This window comes from Lates calcarifer, linkage group LG17 (genome assembly GCF_001640805.2).
Source record: "Lates calcarifer isolate ASB-BC8 linkage group LG17, TLL_Latcal_v3, whole genome shotgun sequence".
Classification (NCBI taxonomy): Eukaryota; Metazoa; Chordata; class Actinopteri; family Centropomidae; genus Lates; species Lates calcarifer.
This window is the reverse complement of record NC_066849.1, coordinates 22,432,033-22,445,563: the sequence shown is the minus strand read 5'-3', so window position 1 is coordinate 22,445,563 and position 13,531 is coordinate 22,432,033. Positions and strand designations below refer to the sequence as shown.

Here is a 13,531-nt window from a genome sequence, read left to right as displayed (position 1 = left end):
CACACATACACATACACAGCCTCCCCTCCTCTCTCTCTTCCTGCAGTCATGGCTGTTTCATTAGCTCATCAAAGAGCTTGAAAAGCCTGTGTGTATGAGTTTCTATAAAAGGTTCAGCAAACCATTTAAAAAATAAAAAATAAAGATCATATACCATATCTTGCTTCACAGTTGCAATAATGATGCAAATATTAAATAATGGCATTCAATTTGTGACATGATAATTACCTAATAAAAAATTATGGTCATGACAAAACATGGGGAAATTTATAGATGTATAATGCAGATGACAGTGAATTTATAGGACATTTTACATTTAATAATGGCATTTTGTGCAATAAGGTCACACAGAGTCCTCACCATATCGATATTAATGTGATTGATTAACACAGACTGAATGAGAAATACTGCAGCAGGTAGCCTATGTGTGCCTTACGTTGTAAAGTCGAGTAGTTATCCATCTGTCAGGCTGCTGGTGGCGGATCCGATTTAAAAAAGAGAAAAAGAAAATCACACTGGTGGCCCCTGTGGACACCGCAGCACCGGACAGGATCAGTCTACCGGGACGAACCGAGCCGGTGTGAAACCAGGACAGGTACCCGCGCTACCAGCCGCATCCTTAGTAACCCCGGGGCCAGAAAACGGAGGCTGTGAGCACATCTACCTCGGTAGTAGTGTGATTCATGTCAGTATCATTCGGTAAGGTTTACATCCAAGTAGGTTACACACACAGGCGCGCGCGCACACACTCACACACAAACACACACACACAAACACACACACACACTGTTTTCGGTCAGATTTCCTTGGTAGGTTTCGTTACAAGATGCCTCGCTCCGCCTCCATGTGGAAACAAAAAAAATGCCAAGATGCGGGAACACTGGAGAAGAGGTCAGTGTGCGGTTGTGAAAAATCACACTGGAGAAACGGATCCGTGACCGACAGAGATGAGCGGTGCCCTTCTTCCTCTTCTTCTCCGTTACCGTAAACCCCGCTGCAGGGAAAACACATTCAGCAGGAGCGTCTCCTCCCATCTATCCCCCGTAGAGAGAGAGAGCGAGAGAGGGGAGAGAGAAGAGGAGAGGGGAGGGGAGGGAGAGATAGATGAAGATGGAAAGAGGACGCCAGAGTAGGTGCGTTTGCGCGTGCGCATGAATGTGCGCGTTTGTGTGTTGAAAAGCTAATTGTGCACGGACGTGTGTGTGTGTGTAAGTGGGGAAGTGAGAGAGAAGGAATGGAAGTCGTCTCTTTATCTCATTGTGTCACCATACACACACACACACACACACACACACCATGCGAAGTGGAGCTTGTCCCTGAGACTGTTGCCATGCTGCCTCTGTCTTTTCCTGTGAGGAAAAAAAACCGTTTCTTCTGTGGACAAAAATAGCCCAAAAGATTATTTTAACTGACAAGGTTTTAGTGTGTTTATAGGTGTTGGATGTTTTATCGTAGTTTTCTTATTCTAAACACACAGTGTTCAGCTGTATGTTAGTGTGCTGCCCCAGGACACTAATGACATATTTTGCATATTTTTGAAGGTAAGAAATTCTTGCAAGACACAGACAAGAAAATAGCTGCCTCTGTAATGCACCGTTTCTTTTTATTTCATGACTTAGAAGAATTGTAGCTTGTGCAAAATTTTGGGCACCCTACTAATGCAAAGAGTACTAGACTCATTGGAGTTGTGTGGCAACCATTGGCACAGACAGAAGGAACAAATATCTGGATGCAAATGTCCTGCAGTAAAGGAAAGAAAGTGAGAGTGAAAAGAGTTTGGTTTCTACAACAGGACAATGATCAAACGCAGACCTCAAAATCCACCATGAATTACTTCAAGACACATAAGCTGAAGCCTCTGGAACAGCCTCACAATACCCTGATCTTATAAAATAGATTAACATCTCAGAATGTGGAGTGATCTGTAGGAGGAGTGGGTGAAAAGATGGATACAAAAAGTGTTTGCACGCTGATGCCAAAGGGAGGGGTATCAGTCAGTATCTACTGACTTAGAAGGGTGCCCAAACCTTTGCACATGCCATAATTACTGTTAAAATATTCCTGAAACAAAAAGTAACAATGCATTAACTTTGGAAGAAAGGTTCATTTTTAACGTCCGTTTGCTGCAGAGGTCGTATGTAAGGACATTAAGTGTTTATTAATGCACCATTTTTGTCAGCAATTATAACTTCTTCTATGAAGAAGACATATTTTATATTATTATTATAACTACTATAGTGTCATTCATTATCTGTTTATAGACCAGCCTCCACTTATGGGTAGAAGTTATGGTTGTTGACAAATACATTAATAAACATATATCTGCCTATAACTACGAATATAATAATGACTTATAAACCACTTGTCACCACTGCTTATATAGGGGGACACAGGAAGTGCTGCCAACGCATCTGGATCAAAATACATTTATTAACAACTTGGCTGGCTGGCTTATTAGAAAGTAAGAAACTCATGACCCTTTAATTATGACTTAGTATTGTTTGTAAGTACAGACCTGACGACTTTAGACAGCGGGAACTCACAAGCGTTTATTTAGAGATTACTACCACTCATAACTGCGTTGTTAACATATGAGAAAGATAAGTACCAGCCATGACCTGGCATCCCAAAACCTGCACCTGCTATTGACATATAAGGGATCTGAAACATTAGTAAATAATTTATTAGCTGTCTGTAATTTTATTAGTTACTATCCAAAGACAAACCACCACTTGCCAGAACATATTTTTGAAACTATAACCCAAGGAGATGTACTCACAGGTTTTTGGGTAGGCCAGCCAAAAACGAGTCTCCTAGCTAAGTAGGTATAGCAGCAGTAACAGGTGTTTGCAAAAACATTATCAGCATCATCAGCAACTGTCCTCACTGCCAAAGATTTAAGGTATTTGGCCTTATGCCCGGGATAAATGTGTCCCTCCTCCTCTTTGTCCTCCTCTTGACCGACACTGTAGTATCCAAAATTAAATCTGAATCTGAAAGCTAAAGGTGCCATCAATCAAAAACAATGATCATAGTGTCATTAAAGTTTTAGCTCTCTAGCTCATTACTTGAATTCATGACACAACTGTTGACAGTGATGAATAATTCAGTCACCAGTAAACATGGTAAATTGACTTGTTATCTCTTATATTAGCACTACAAACTAAATGCTTACACCCAACTGCAGAAAATGTAGTTGTTTACTGAAAATGTATAACAGCAGTCCAGAGGTTAAACATGAGATTCAGATTTTTAAAAAAACCAACAAAAAAACAGTTGAGGAATCCAAATCGCATGATTTTACATTTTTGAAACTTGGAAGATATTAACTAGCCGACTGCAGAGTTGTGATAGTCGGGCTGAACGGCAGAGGATCCCTGTTGGTTTTGCTGTGGTCTTTATAGATGTTAAGTGAGCAGCCTTACTCGCAGAGTTAAGAGTGGCAAATTGCTGCTCGTAGTCAATAGCCTACTGAGTCGGCTGCTGTTTTAGGGCAGTCTGAGTACAATCAGCTCACCCACAGGCAGCATGAAGCCAATTAAAGCCTATTGGTTTCCTGTAATATCAATTGGTATGGCAATAAATCAATGAAATAGACAGGTCCCTCTTTGTTCAGTCTTGGCTACTAAGTGCGGACAGGTTGGTAATAAATTGTTATGAATTATTAGCTGAACTTGCTGTTAATCAACTGCTCAGTTCAGAAGTTAAATCAGATTTTTACTTTGTTGCCTGCATTCTTTCACCTCTGCTACATGTTTCAGGTTCAAAGATTAGCAGAACTAGAACAGTTCTGCTAAAGTCTGGGTTACGCCCAGTGGCAACAATATTTTACATTTCTCACTTTCTGCAATATTTGCACTTGACAGCTATGACAGCTCAAGGTTAGGGAGTAATAAATAAATTTGTGTGGGGAAGGTGATAGTGGTTGAGGAACTAACTTACACAACTGCTTCTGTGGAGCTGCTTAGAAGCCAAAACATCACACTGTGGTTACACTGGGCAGCTTCCAGATATAAATATTTGTGACTGTGTGAGTGTGGAGCAATATGCTCCTACAAATCTATCCAAACAAAGGTCAACACCCAAAATAAAATACAATGAAGTAATCAAATAAAAACAATCAGTGTTTTCCAGTGTTCTCCTCTCCAATTATCTGCCTTTATTTGGATGCTAAAATAAAAGATAGCTGCTTTCCAAAAGGGCAAACTAAATCCAAACAGACAATGAATTGTACTTCAGGAAAAAGGACTGCCAGGCCTGGACCAGTCGTGTGGGAGGTCGTGACAGCAGCAGAAGCACAATTAAATTGATAAAGTTGGCCTCTGGAACATGACACAGATTTCTAACTCCTCTTGAACTCTTCTGTAAATGTGGTTCCTGTCATGGCTTAAACTGACCTCTGATAACTAAACATAACAGACAACCTTCAGCTCTACTTCACTCTACTGTACCCAACTCTTCTCTAAGAAATGACATAGTATCCTTATGCCATCTGTGCCAGTTGGTAGTGCCAAACAAAGCTCCAGTTAATCCCAGATGGCAGCACTGGGATTCTCCAAGATTGACTGAGTTTAACAACAGCCTGTGAGAAAACAGGAAGCTGGCCAGCCCGTCACTCTGTCAGTCATCAAGTCATCTCTCTCCCTCTGTGTCTCTCCAGCTTTCTCTGTTTGCTGGGTCACCTTGAGGCATACCAGGTCCACAGAAGCAGAAAACATCAACTTCAACATTGGGAGCTTTCAGTTTTCACTTCCAGGAATGAAACTTCTTGAGTGAAACATGAAAAACTTTTAAGCCTAAATCTTGTTCAACATCTGGGATTGCGTTTGTTGCCTGGCAACAGCAGGGGCCAAATTTAGAAAGGCCTTGGGCTTTTTAATAAGAGTATAAAGAAGTTTTTTCGTTTTTTCAAAACAAGATATCCTGCAGTAAAGTGGTCTACTGTTAGAAAGTCGATGACAGCACAAATGGAAAAATATTTTTGAGATGATGATAAGTAGCATCTTTCTGTATGCAAATGTAGAGAAGAATGTTCCATTGTATTAAATGTAAAGGAATCCCTGAACACTTGCCTTGACTGCTTGCTAAATTCATTGTGGTTTTCCTACATACAGCAGTGCACTCTTGCACTTGTCTTCTGTTTGATTACCGTGGTGTATTACATTACTACTGTTTTATAAAAGCACTGAGCCACAAGAGGCCTGGCTTTACAGTGATTTAAAATCAATATGAGGAGGGTTTTACTGAGCTTCATGTTGTGTTTGTTTATGACTGACTGCTGCTTATGGTTTTTATGGCCTGATCACAAATACAAGATCATATGTACAATATTAAATGTTTAAGACTGCTTAAATAAGTTGCACTCAGAAACATTATCAGTACTGTGTGGGTGTGGTTTGATTAGATATTATTGACAGTGGCAACACAAGCAAACAACCCACGTCTTTTATCAGATCTTTATCCAAATATTGCTAAAACTTTACTGGTGCCCAAAGTACATGATGTTTTTTCCCATCTGAGCCCACAAATACACAAATCTCAGAACTGTTCTGAGTTCTGCAGACAACACTGGCAGACTAAAACCCCAATTGGACTGGATTTATTTCTCTATGGGAGGTGAGGAGATTTTAACCTTGGCTGCACTAGTCAATGATTTTAATCGCATCTAGTGTGTATGTGGGGAATTTTTCACTTTCAGCCACAGTTATCTAATGTTTTTTTGCAAACTCACTGCTCCTCCTGTAATTGAAATTTCTTCTGTAGCGACGTCCTTGTATTTTGAAGTGGATCGCTGAGTTTTTTTCCACAAGAGGAGCTGCTTGACTTTCTATTTTACTTTTTTCAGTTCAGTGTCAAAAGCTCATCAAAAGATTGCTGTAATGTCAGCTACAGGTAGGTACTAATATTCTCCTATGAGCCCAGCTTTTTCTTTATTAATATACAATTATTTGTTTACATTTTTTCACATCTGTACCATTAAAAGTATGCTGAATTAGCTATGAGCAGCTCCTGTTTGCAATGTACTCATGGATGTACAGACGACTATCACTGGATTGCTTTGATACTGAAGAAAACTTAAAAATGTGACAAATCTCAAGCAAGTTCAGGTAGGTGAAATTGATGATGTTTATTCTCAATGGGCATCAGAGATAATGACTTCTTCAGGAAGGGTAAGTCACACTGAATGATATCAGCATGTTTTTCAAGTCTGTGTGTGAACATTTGACTGAGTTATGACTTGATGACTGAGAAAAGATTTTTGACTAAATCACCTCGTTCAATGTTCTTACCTCACGTCCCTCTCTTCAATTCTCCAGTCCAGCTCTCCTCAATTTTTATATTTTCAGAGGTTTAATAAAATGTTGGTGCTTAAAATGAACATACTGAACGACTCATAAGGTTCACTGGTGCCTTTTCTCAAGATGGGAAGTTGTCAAATTTAAACACAATAAACGAGAAACAGCCCATTTTACACTCTGTGTAACACTTTGGTGGGCCAAACTCATTTTATGAGAGCCAGGTTTTGCCCACAGGTCCTATTTCAGGCAGCTCGGATTCAGCTGATTTTGCCCACAGGCCCTATTTTTGGGCAGCTCTAGTTTAGAGAGCCAAGCATGGATCTGCTATAAAGCATAGGTCGCACAGGTGTACATTTAGAGACATGCCCTATTTTGGGCACCAAATTGTACCTCCTTTAACACGTCATGCATATTCTGTGAGTTTTAGCTCAAAATATAACTGATGCTCATAATATCACAGGGGCAGGATTCCCAGCTCTGCAGATAGAGTAACAAAAATTAAAGTTAAAACTGCATTGTCCAAACTTTAAGCAGCTTTCGGTAAATTCAGCACAGGACTCCAGGGCTATGTGTCTCTTTCTGTCTTTGTCACTGTCAATGACTGTCATGGAGAGCATAGATAAGACCATGTGTGTGTCTCAGGGGAGGGTGGTTGTTGAGAGAATAGTGTCATTAAGTGTGTACACACACACACACACACACACACACACACACACAGACAGAGAGAGACACTGCATCCCAGAGAGACAATATGAGTATGAGATGGTACCCTGCAGGTAGCAGGATGTCATGTGGCGAACTGACAGTCTGGTGCAGAGCCAACAAAAAGAGTTGTGTCATTAAATCACTGAAGCCTCAATAGTTGCTTCCTGTTAAGATGTTCACTAAGTTAATGTTGCCAAGCAACAAATACAATTCCAGTGAATTAGCCAAAGTCACTTGGCAACAAAATCTTGCAGGGAGATGCAAAGGCACTGAAGGATCAATAGCCACATTACGAGGTTTGGATTTCAGAGAAGCAGCAGCCGTAATTGAGGCCACCTGGGGTCAAGTTCAAATCAGTTCCAGCATCAGGTCCAAACAGAGAAAAACCATCTAAGAACTATTCAAGGCTAAAAGAGGCATGAATGAATATAACTGTAACAGACTTGTATGCCTCAACAGAGCTGTACTGCTGCCACTGAACATCTATGACTTCAAATCTGCCACTGTATGTGCCAAACTCATCTCTACTTGACATGTGATTGCAGACATGTAATGAGAAGTTCACACAGGTAAAATCCCAGAAAGTGTGTGGCATCAGTTGGTACCAGGGAGAAAATAAAATCAGGAAGCTGCAAAGTACTGAATGCACCTTATTCTGCCATCAGCAGTTGGTGGCAGTTTTGTTGCTATAGAAACCACTACTGACAGAGTTGTACGGCAGTTTAACTGACATTTTTACATCAGCCATTTTGTCACGTCTTTATCTGCTCCCCAAGTACCCTTTTTGGATTATTATCTGCAGGTACTAGAGATAATAGAGCTGTTTTGTAACTATTGATATGTGATCTTTGTTTTTCCTGCAATCAAATCACTGCTAACCAAGCTAGCCAGTATATTAGCTGTCAAAGCTAATGTGTTGCTAACACCATTTTAAAAATACCACTGGGGAAAATGTTACTTAACAGTTCTCAAAAAAGGATAAGGGCAAGACACAAATTTTTGAGTACTACAGGTCTCACAGAAAGTCCATCATATAGTACTATATTAAACAACACAATACTTACGCTAATGTTCCTTAACTGGGTAAAACTGTAACCTTAAATATCAAATAGACACTATATAAGACCGCAGTCATACACTTCCCAGAAATGCACACATTAACAGCAACATGGTGCATATAGGCGAACAATTCACTGAGGTTTCTATAATTCATAGATCTATGAATAAGTGATATGAGATCATAATGTGATTCATGGAGACACTAACTCAACTCCAATCTCAGCAGTGCCACACACTCACACACACTGCACATATTTCCCCATGCCTGATAATCCTGACTGCTGTGCACCTAAAGAAAAAGACGAAATGTGTCTTTTCCTTTCATGAGGCACATGAACAAGTACCAATATAAAATACTAATGGGTAGCTCTATCTTATATTTGTGTAACTGAATTCCCTCTGTCTCCAACTCATTTTCCTGCACCACTTCAACTCCAAAACTCAACTCCAAAAAAGAAAAACAAAACTCTCTAGTACTGTTTCCCATTTGCAGAAAGGGCAAAGTACAAATAAAGATCATTGTGTGTAAAGAAACACCCAGATTATGACAAAACACATGACCTGACAACTTAACATTGGTAAATGTGCTTGTATTAGAAGCCACTGGTGGCTATGAGCCCCTAAACAGTTGTTTAATTTGCTTATGCCTCAGGTGAAAACAGTAAATGCATCAGCATCAGTTTTACCAATCTGCAATAAACTGTTTCAGAAGCAGACATATTAATATTGTTCCCCATGGTGAGAAAAAAAACACTTTTAATTTCATTTGTCAGAAATTTCCTTTGAGGAATAACATCTGAAATGTTTCTAAATATAGCAAAAGAGTTTGAAACAGCAATAGTGTAGTTTACACTGTGCCACTGCTTCAGTTTTTCCTTAATTATAATCTATTCAGATTTAAAATAGTTACATTTTGTCAAGATCAACAGTATATTGTGAGTGCCTGTATAATCTGAGTGATTCTTGTCCTCAGCAAGTCTGAAGCCACAATGATCTAAGAATACAACAATAATTGATTAGAGTAGACAAGAGAAGACAACAGCAGAGCAGAACAGTAGGCAGCTTTGTCCCACAATCTTCTTCCTGCCAATATGAAATGTCCATGGTTGCTATGGAAACACACTTTCATGAATCAGTGTTTTATTTTTTTTATTTTTTTTCTACAGTTTATGAAGCTGTCTTGTGCACAGTTCCCATTACTGTCTGTATTGTAAGCCTTAAGATCTGTTAGGTATTAGGTGTGGGAACATACCAAGTTTTAGTCTGCTCCCACTGAGATGACTAATTGGCTGGCTGCTTGGTTGGGTTGGCTGGCTGACCGGCAGGCTGAGGCGACTGACTGACAATGGATGAGACACAGCGAGGAAAGACGGGAAATACATGGGATTACATGGTAGGTGGGAGCTGGTATTTAAACAACATGGTACACTGAAACAATGCATGACAGAGATATTGTATTATGGACAGAGTAGGATGCAAAAGCAGTTCCAGCTCATGTACTATAGGCCTTAAAGTACCTTGAATCCTTGAGTGTGGCTCTTTTTAAGACAGACCTGATGTGTTAGAGGAACAAAAATCTTGTAATTGGGCCACCTAGCATGTAAAATGATGGGTTCATGATCCAAAATAACTATTTCTTAGGTCTTAGAAACTGCAACCTGCCGAGCAACCAGAGACTCTTGAGTTTTCTACAATGTCCTCTGACTCTCTGGATCTGAGTGTACATTCAGCCTCCATACTGCATTATGCCTTATATGGCTTTTTGTGAATGGGTGTTGCTAGGTAACTGGGGGTGCAGTAAAGCGTGGCGACTTGGTTCTTGTATTTAGGATGATTAAGGATTAAGACAACAGTTTTAAGCACTGAAGCTGTGTCATTTTCAAATAAGATGCTGTTTTTTATTTTGGAGCAAAAAAGACAAACACACTGTCAAATTTTTCTCAATAGCAGAGCACCTCAATGTGTTGCTGTGTGGGAAAACAATATTGGGCATCATATCCCAGAATGTGTTGTAATCATTGCCCTGTTAAGGATGGTGACATCTTCTCTGTCTAAGAGATCTCAACAACTACTGGCAAAGTTAGCTGCATCCCAGCTCTGGGCTGTATGCTTCACAGGTGAACCTACAACTGCTACCTTGCCTTCATCATCTAATAATAAACGCATGGTTATTGTTAAAGAAACTGCAGTGAAAGATCAGTTTCAAAGGGGAAATAAACAGCTTTCTCCTGTGTCAAAGTGTTTTGCTGACCAATCCATCCACCCCAACCTCCTCCTCCTAACACAGACTTTGTTGCTGTTTATATTAGATCATCTGACTTCCTCTTTTGCTCATGTCCTCTTTCGTAACTTTAATTACTAATTACTTTGCAGATTCAGATCAATAATTCAAAATATAATCAATAAAGTTATGAGGTACTGTTGTATATTATGTATTTTTCACACTTCACCAGCACTAAAACTCTCTTAATAAAACAGATAGTTTTGGTCCTTGATTATGATTGGCTGAACGGTATCTGAAGCCACTGTAAAGTACTCAACATTAAGTATTAGAATCAGAATCAGAAATACTTTATTTATCCCTTGCAGGAAATTGTTGATAGTTAATACTGATATAATACTGATAGTGTAGTCACAGGTGTGTTCATTCATTCTTTCATTCAGTGAGTTTTAGTGGCCTAAAACCCCCTTTAGCTGCTCTAAAATCACTGTAAACCACAGCCGCAAGGGGCTTACTGCTTTAGTGAAAACAGCCTCAGGTCCAGATGGCCCAAGTCTGAAAATGCCCTTCCTCCCAAATCAGTGATGGCCTTCTTTACTAGCTTGGTGAAGCGTGTCAAGGCCTCTTAACTAGTCCAGCTTTAATGCTACCTCCCCTGCGCACCACTCAAGTGTCCTAGCTACAATTAGCTGATAAAACAGGGGAGTAGTTGATTGCACACACTGAAGGATGTGAGCCTCTGAGTCCACCTCCTCATGCTGGATGGTGACAGAGGATGACAGCTTTAGTCTTCCAACACTGAGCTGCAGGTGGGTGCAGTCACTCAGTCCAAATCTGCGCTCCTCGTCACTGTGAATCTCAGGGTGTTGTGATTTTCATTCCAGGATTTTTAAACAAGTTCACTTCCAGGAAATGCTGCTGTTCAAACAAGTCTCTTCAGGTTTGTGTTATATAGACAGATCTTCACTTTTATTATAATTAATATTTCTATGAATAAGGACCATTTTCCAGTTGTAAAAGCACACTGCTAAATGAATGCAAATAAAACTGCACAATATCTATTTAAGACTGACCTATCCACCATTTTTAGGTCACAAATAAGAACAGCCAACTCTCAACGAGTATCAAATTTAGCAAATGCATTGTTTTATAATTTAATTTGTACTTTTAAAATATATATGATATCTACAATTATGCAGCTGTAATATATAAGTTACATTTATTTTTCTTTCTCAAAGTTTATGAATTAAGACAGTTTTAGTGGTGGGTGGAATGAAAGAGGAGAAAGGTAGCTCTTGATCTCTGTCTGGCAAGTCTAAGCTAAATGAACACTGTATTTTACTCTGTAAATTTAGCAACTGTCACAAACAGCATATCTATAAGACATCAAAATTAAATGATAAAACATGCTGTCCATGTCCTCTTGAATGACACATACAAGCATTTCTTGATCTTACATTCCTATCAGAAGGACAAGTATCTGTGTGCAAAACTGTTACAAATCACTGCTGAAGAATAAATCAGTTTTATGATGAGACAATTCTTTTGCTAATGTTTGGTTATAATAAACACATGTTAACACATGGTTATGGAACAAGCTGTTGTCATGTTGACCTTTGATATAAATGGGAAATGAACAGCTGTCTCCTGTGTTCAAGTCAGATGTTTTGTTGACCCGCCCATCCATCCACGCCAAACCTCCTTCCTACGCAGACTTGCTCTATAATAACATCACAACTTCCTACGTTGCACCCGTTATAATTGCTACTGCCACTACCGAGCTTTGCTACTTCAACGTAAACATAAATTATTTTGGGGTACTTCTTGTGAGAACAGTCTCCATTTTATCAGAATGAAGCATTTATACTATTGTGATTTAAACATTCAAAGTACCTTCCTGCATAAATAAAGATAACCCAAACAATCACACAGAATGATCTTGTTTTAAGTGTTTTCAAGGCACACACACACAAAAGAAGACCACATAAAGCCATACACACACCAATACATGTTATTTCTTGTGTAGATCTCCATGTGATGGTTACTGACTATCCAATGTCATCCTGTTAACTGGTGTAACATCCCTTTACAGTTGTGATGAACAGACGCATGTCATACCTGATTAGCTGTGAGATTCAGTGCAGTCATGCTCTTAATGGATTATGGGTAATGAATGACATGGTCAAAGGTCAGGGAATTAGTCATCACCTTTCTCTTTATATGTTACATTTTCCTCTCTTTCTGATCTGTACTTTTAATAATTTCTCCATTCTAGTTTGCCTGACTTCTGTCATATCTGATTTCTGTGCACTAACCCTCTCTTGCATTTCTCTCTTTGTCTTGTCAGCACAAGAGTAAACAGGGATAGACACAACAGAGAGCTGGATACGCTGCGATGTCAGTTTGACTGCCAGTCTCTCAATGCCCCATCCCTCTGTCATCTGTATGTCTAACATATACATCAAATATCACCATTAGCACTCTGGGTGGATAGATAAACGGATGGATAGTTGAATTTCTGGATTTCTTTTCTCTTCCTTGCACTTTATCTCACACATTCTGCCTCTCACTTCCATGCCTCCTCTCCTTCTCACTTGCGTCAGCACTTCTGCCTGCTGATGAATATATGAATGAGATTAAAACAGAGGCGCACACACACACACACACACACACACACACACACAAATACCCACTCTCTCCCCTCGTCTCCAACACATAGCCTGCACCACACGAGGACATAAACATTTCATCATTTCCATTTAAGTGATGTGAATGTCCATTGACTCTTAAAATCTTCATCTCTGTTGGGTATTTTAGCTTCGAATTAAGTTAAATTGATGGTATTCATTTTACATTTCAGAAACTTTAAATTACAGCAGAAAGAGGAGAGTGAAAGCCACATAACACTGAGGCAGACTTCAAGTCAAGACACACCCTGTGAGACTTTGATTCCCTGCTTTAAATCAACCCACAACATCCGAAAACAGCAAGTAAATAATGCAGCTAACAAGCAGTTTTTACCTCAAGCAAGAATCCATGCGTCCCTGTTTACAATAGAGGAGTAGTATTGCTGTATATAATACACACACACACACACACACACACACACACAGGGGAAAGTGTGGTTGTGTGTATCATAAACCGTGCTTCTCAGACCCGGAAGGTATAATTGGCCCTTAACTCCAGGACACAGAGGGATAGATGAAGGATTAGAGATAAAGCTGGAGGGATGGATAGAAGGAACAGA

At 39.6% G+C, this 13,531-nt stretch overlaps 1 protein-coding gene across 10 annotated transcripts in view; it reads right to left on the bottom strand.

Moving 5' to 3' along the window:
• The window catches only part of lrrc7 (leucine rich repeat containing 7), a 112,982-nt gene that overhangs the window by 69,583 nt on the left and 29,868 nt on the right, over positions 1–13,531 (bottom strand). For 9 of the 10 annotated variants that reach the window (XM_051077513.1, XM_051077517.1, XM_051077514.1 and 6 more), the window contains exon 1: positions 437–1,062. The exons of the other annotated variant lie outside the window; for it this stretch is intronic. In XM_051077513.1, coding sequence (XP_050933470.1) covers positions 437–461 — 25 coding nt within the window. In that variant the 5' untranslated portion in view covers positions 462–1,062. Of the gene's footprint in view, positions 1–436; positions 1,063–13,531 lie in introns of those variants that run through there. 10 annotated transcript variants of the gene reach the window in all.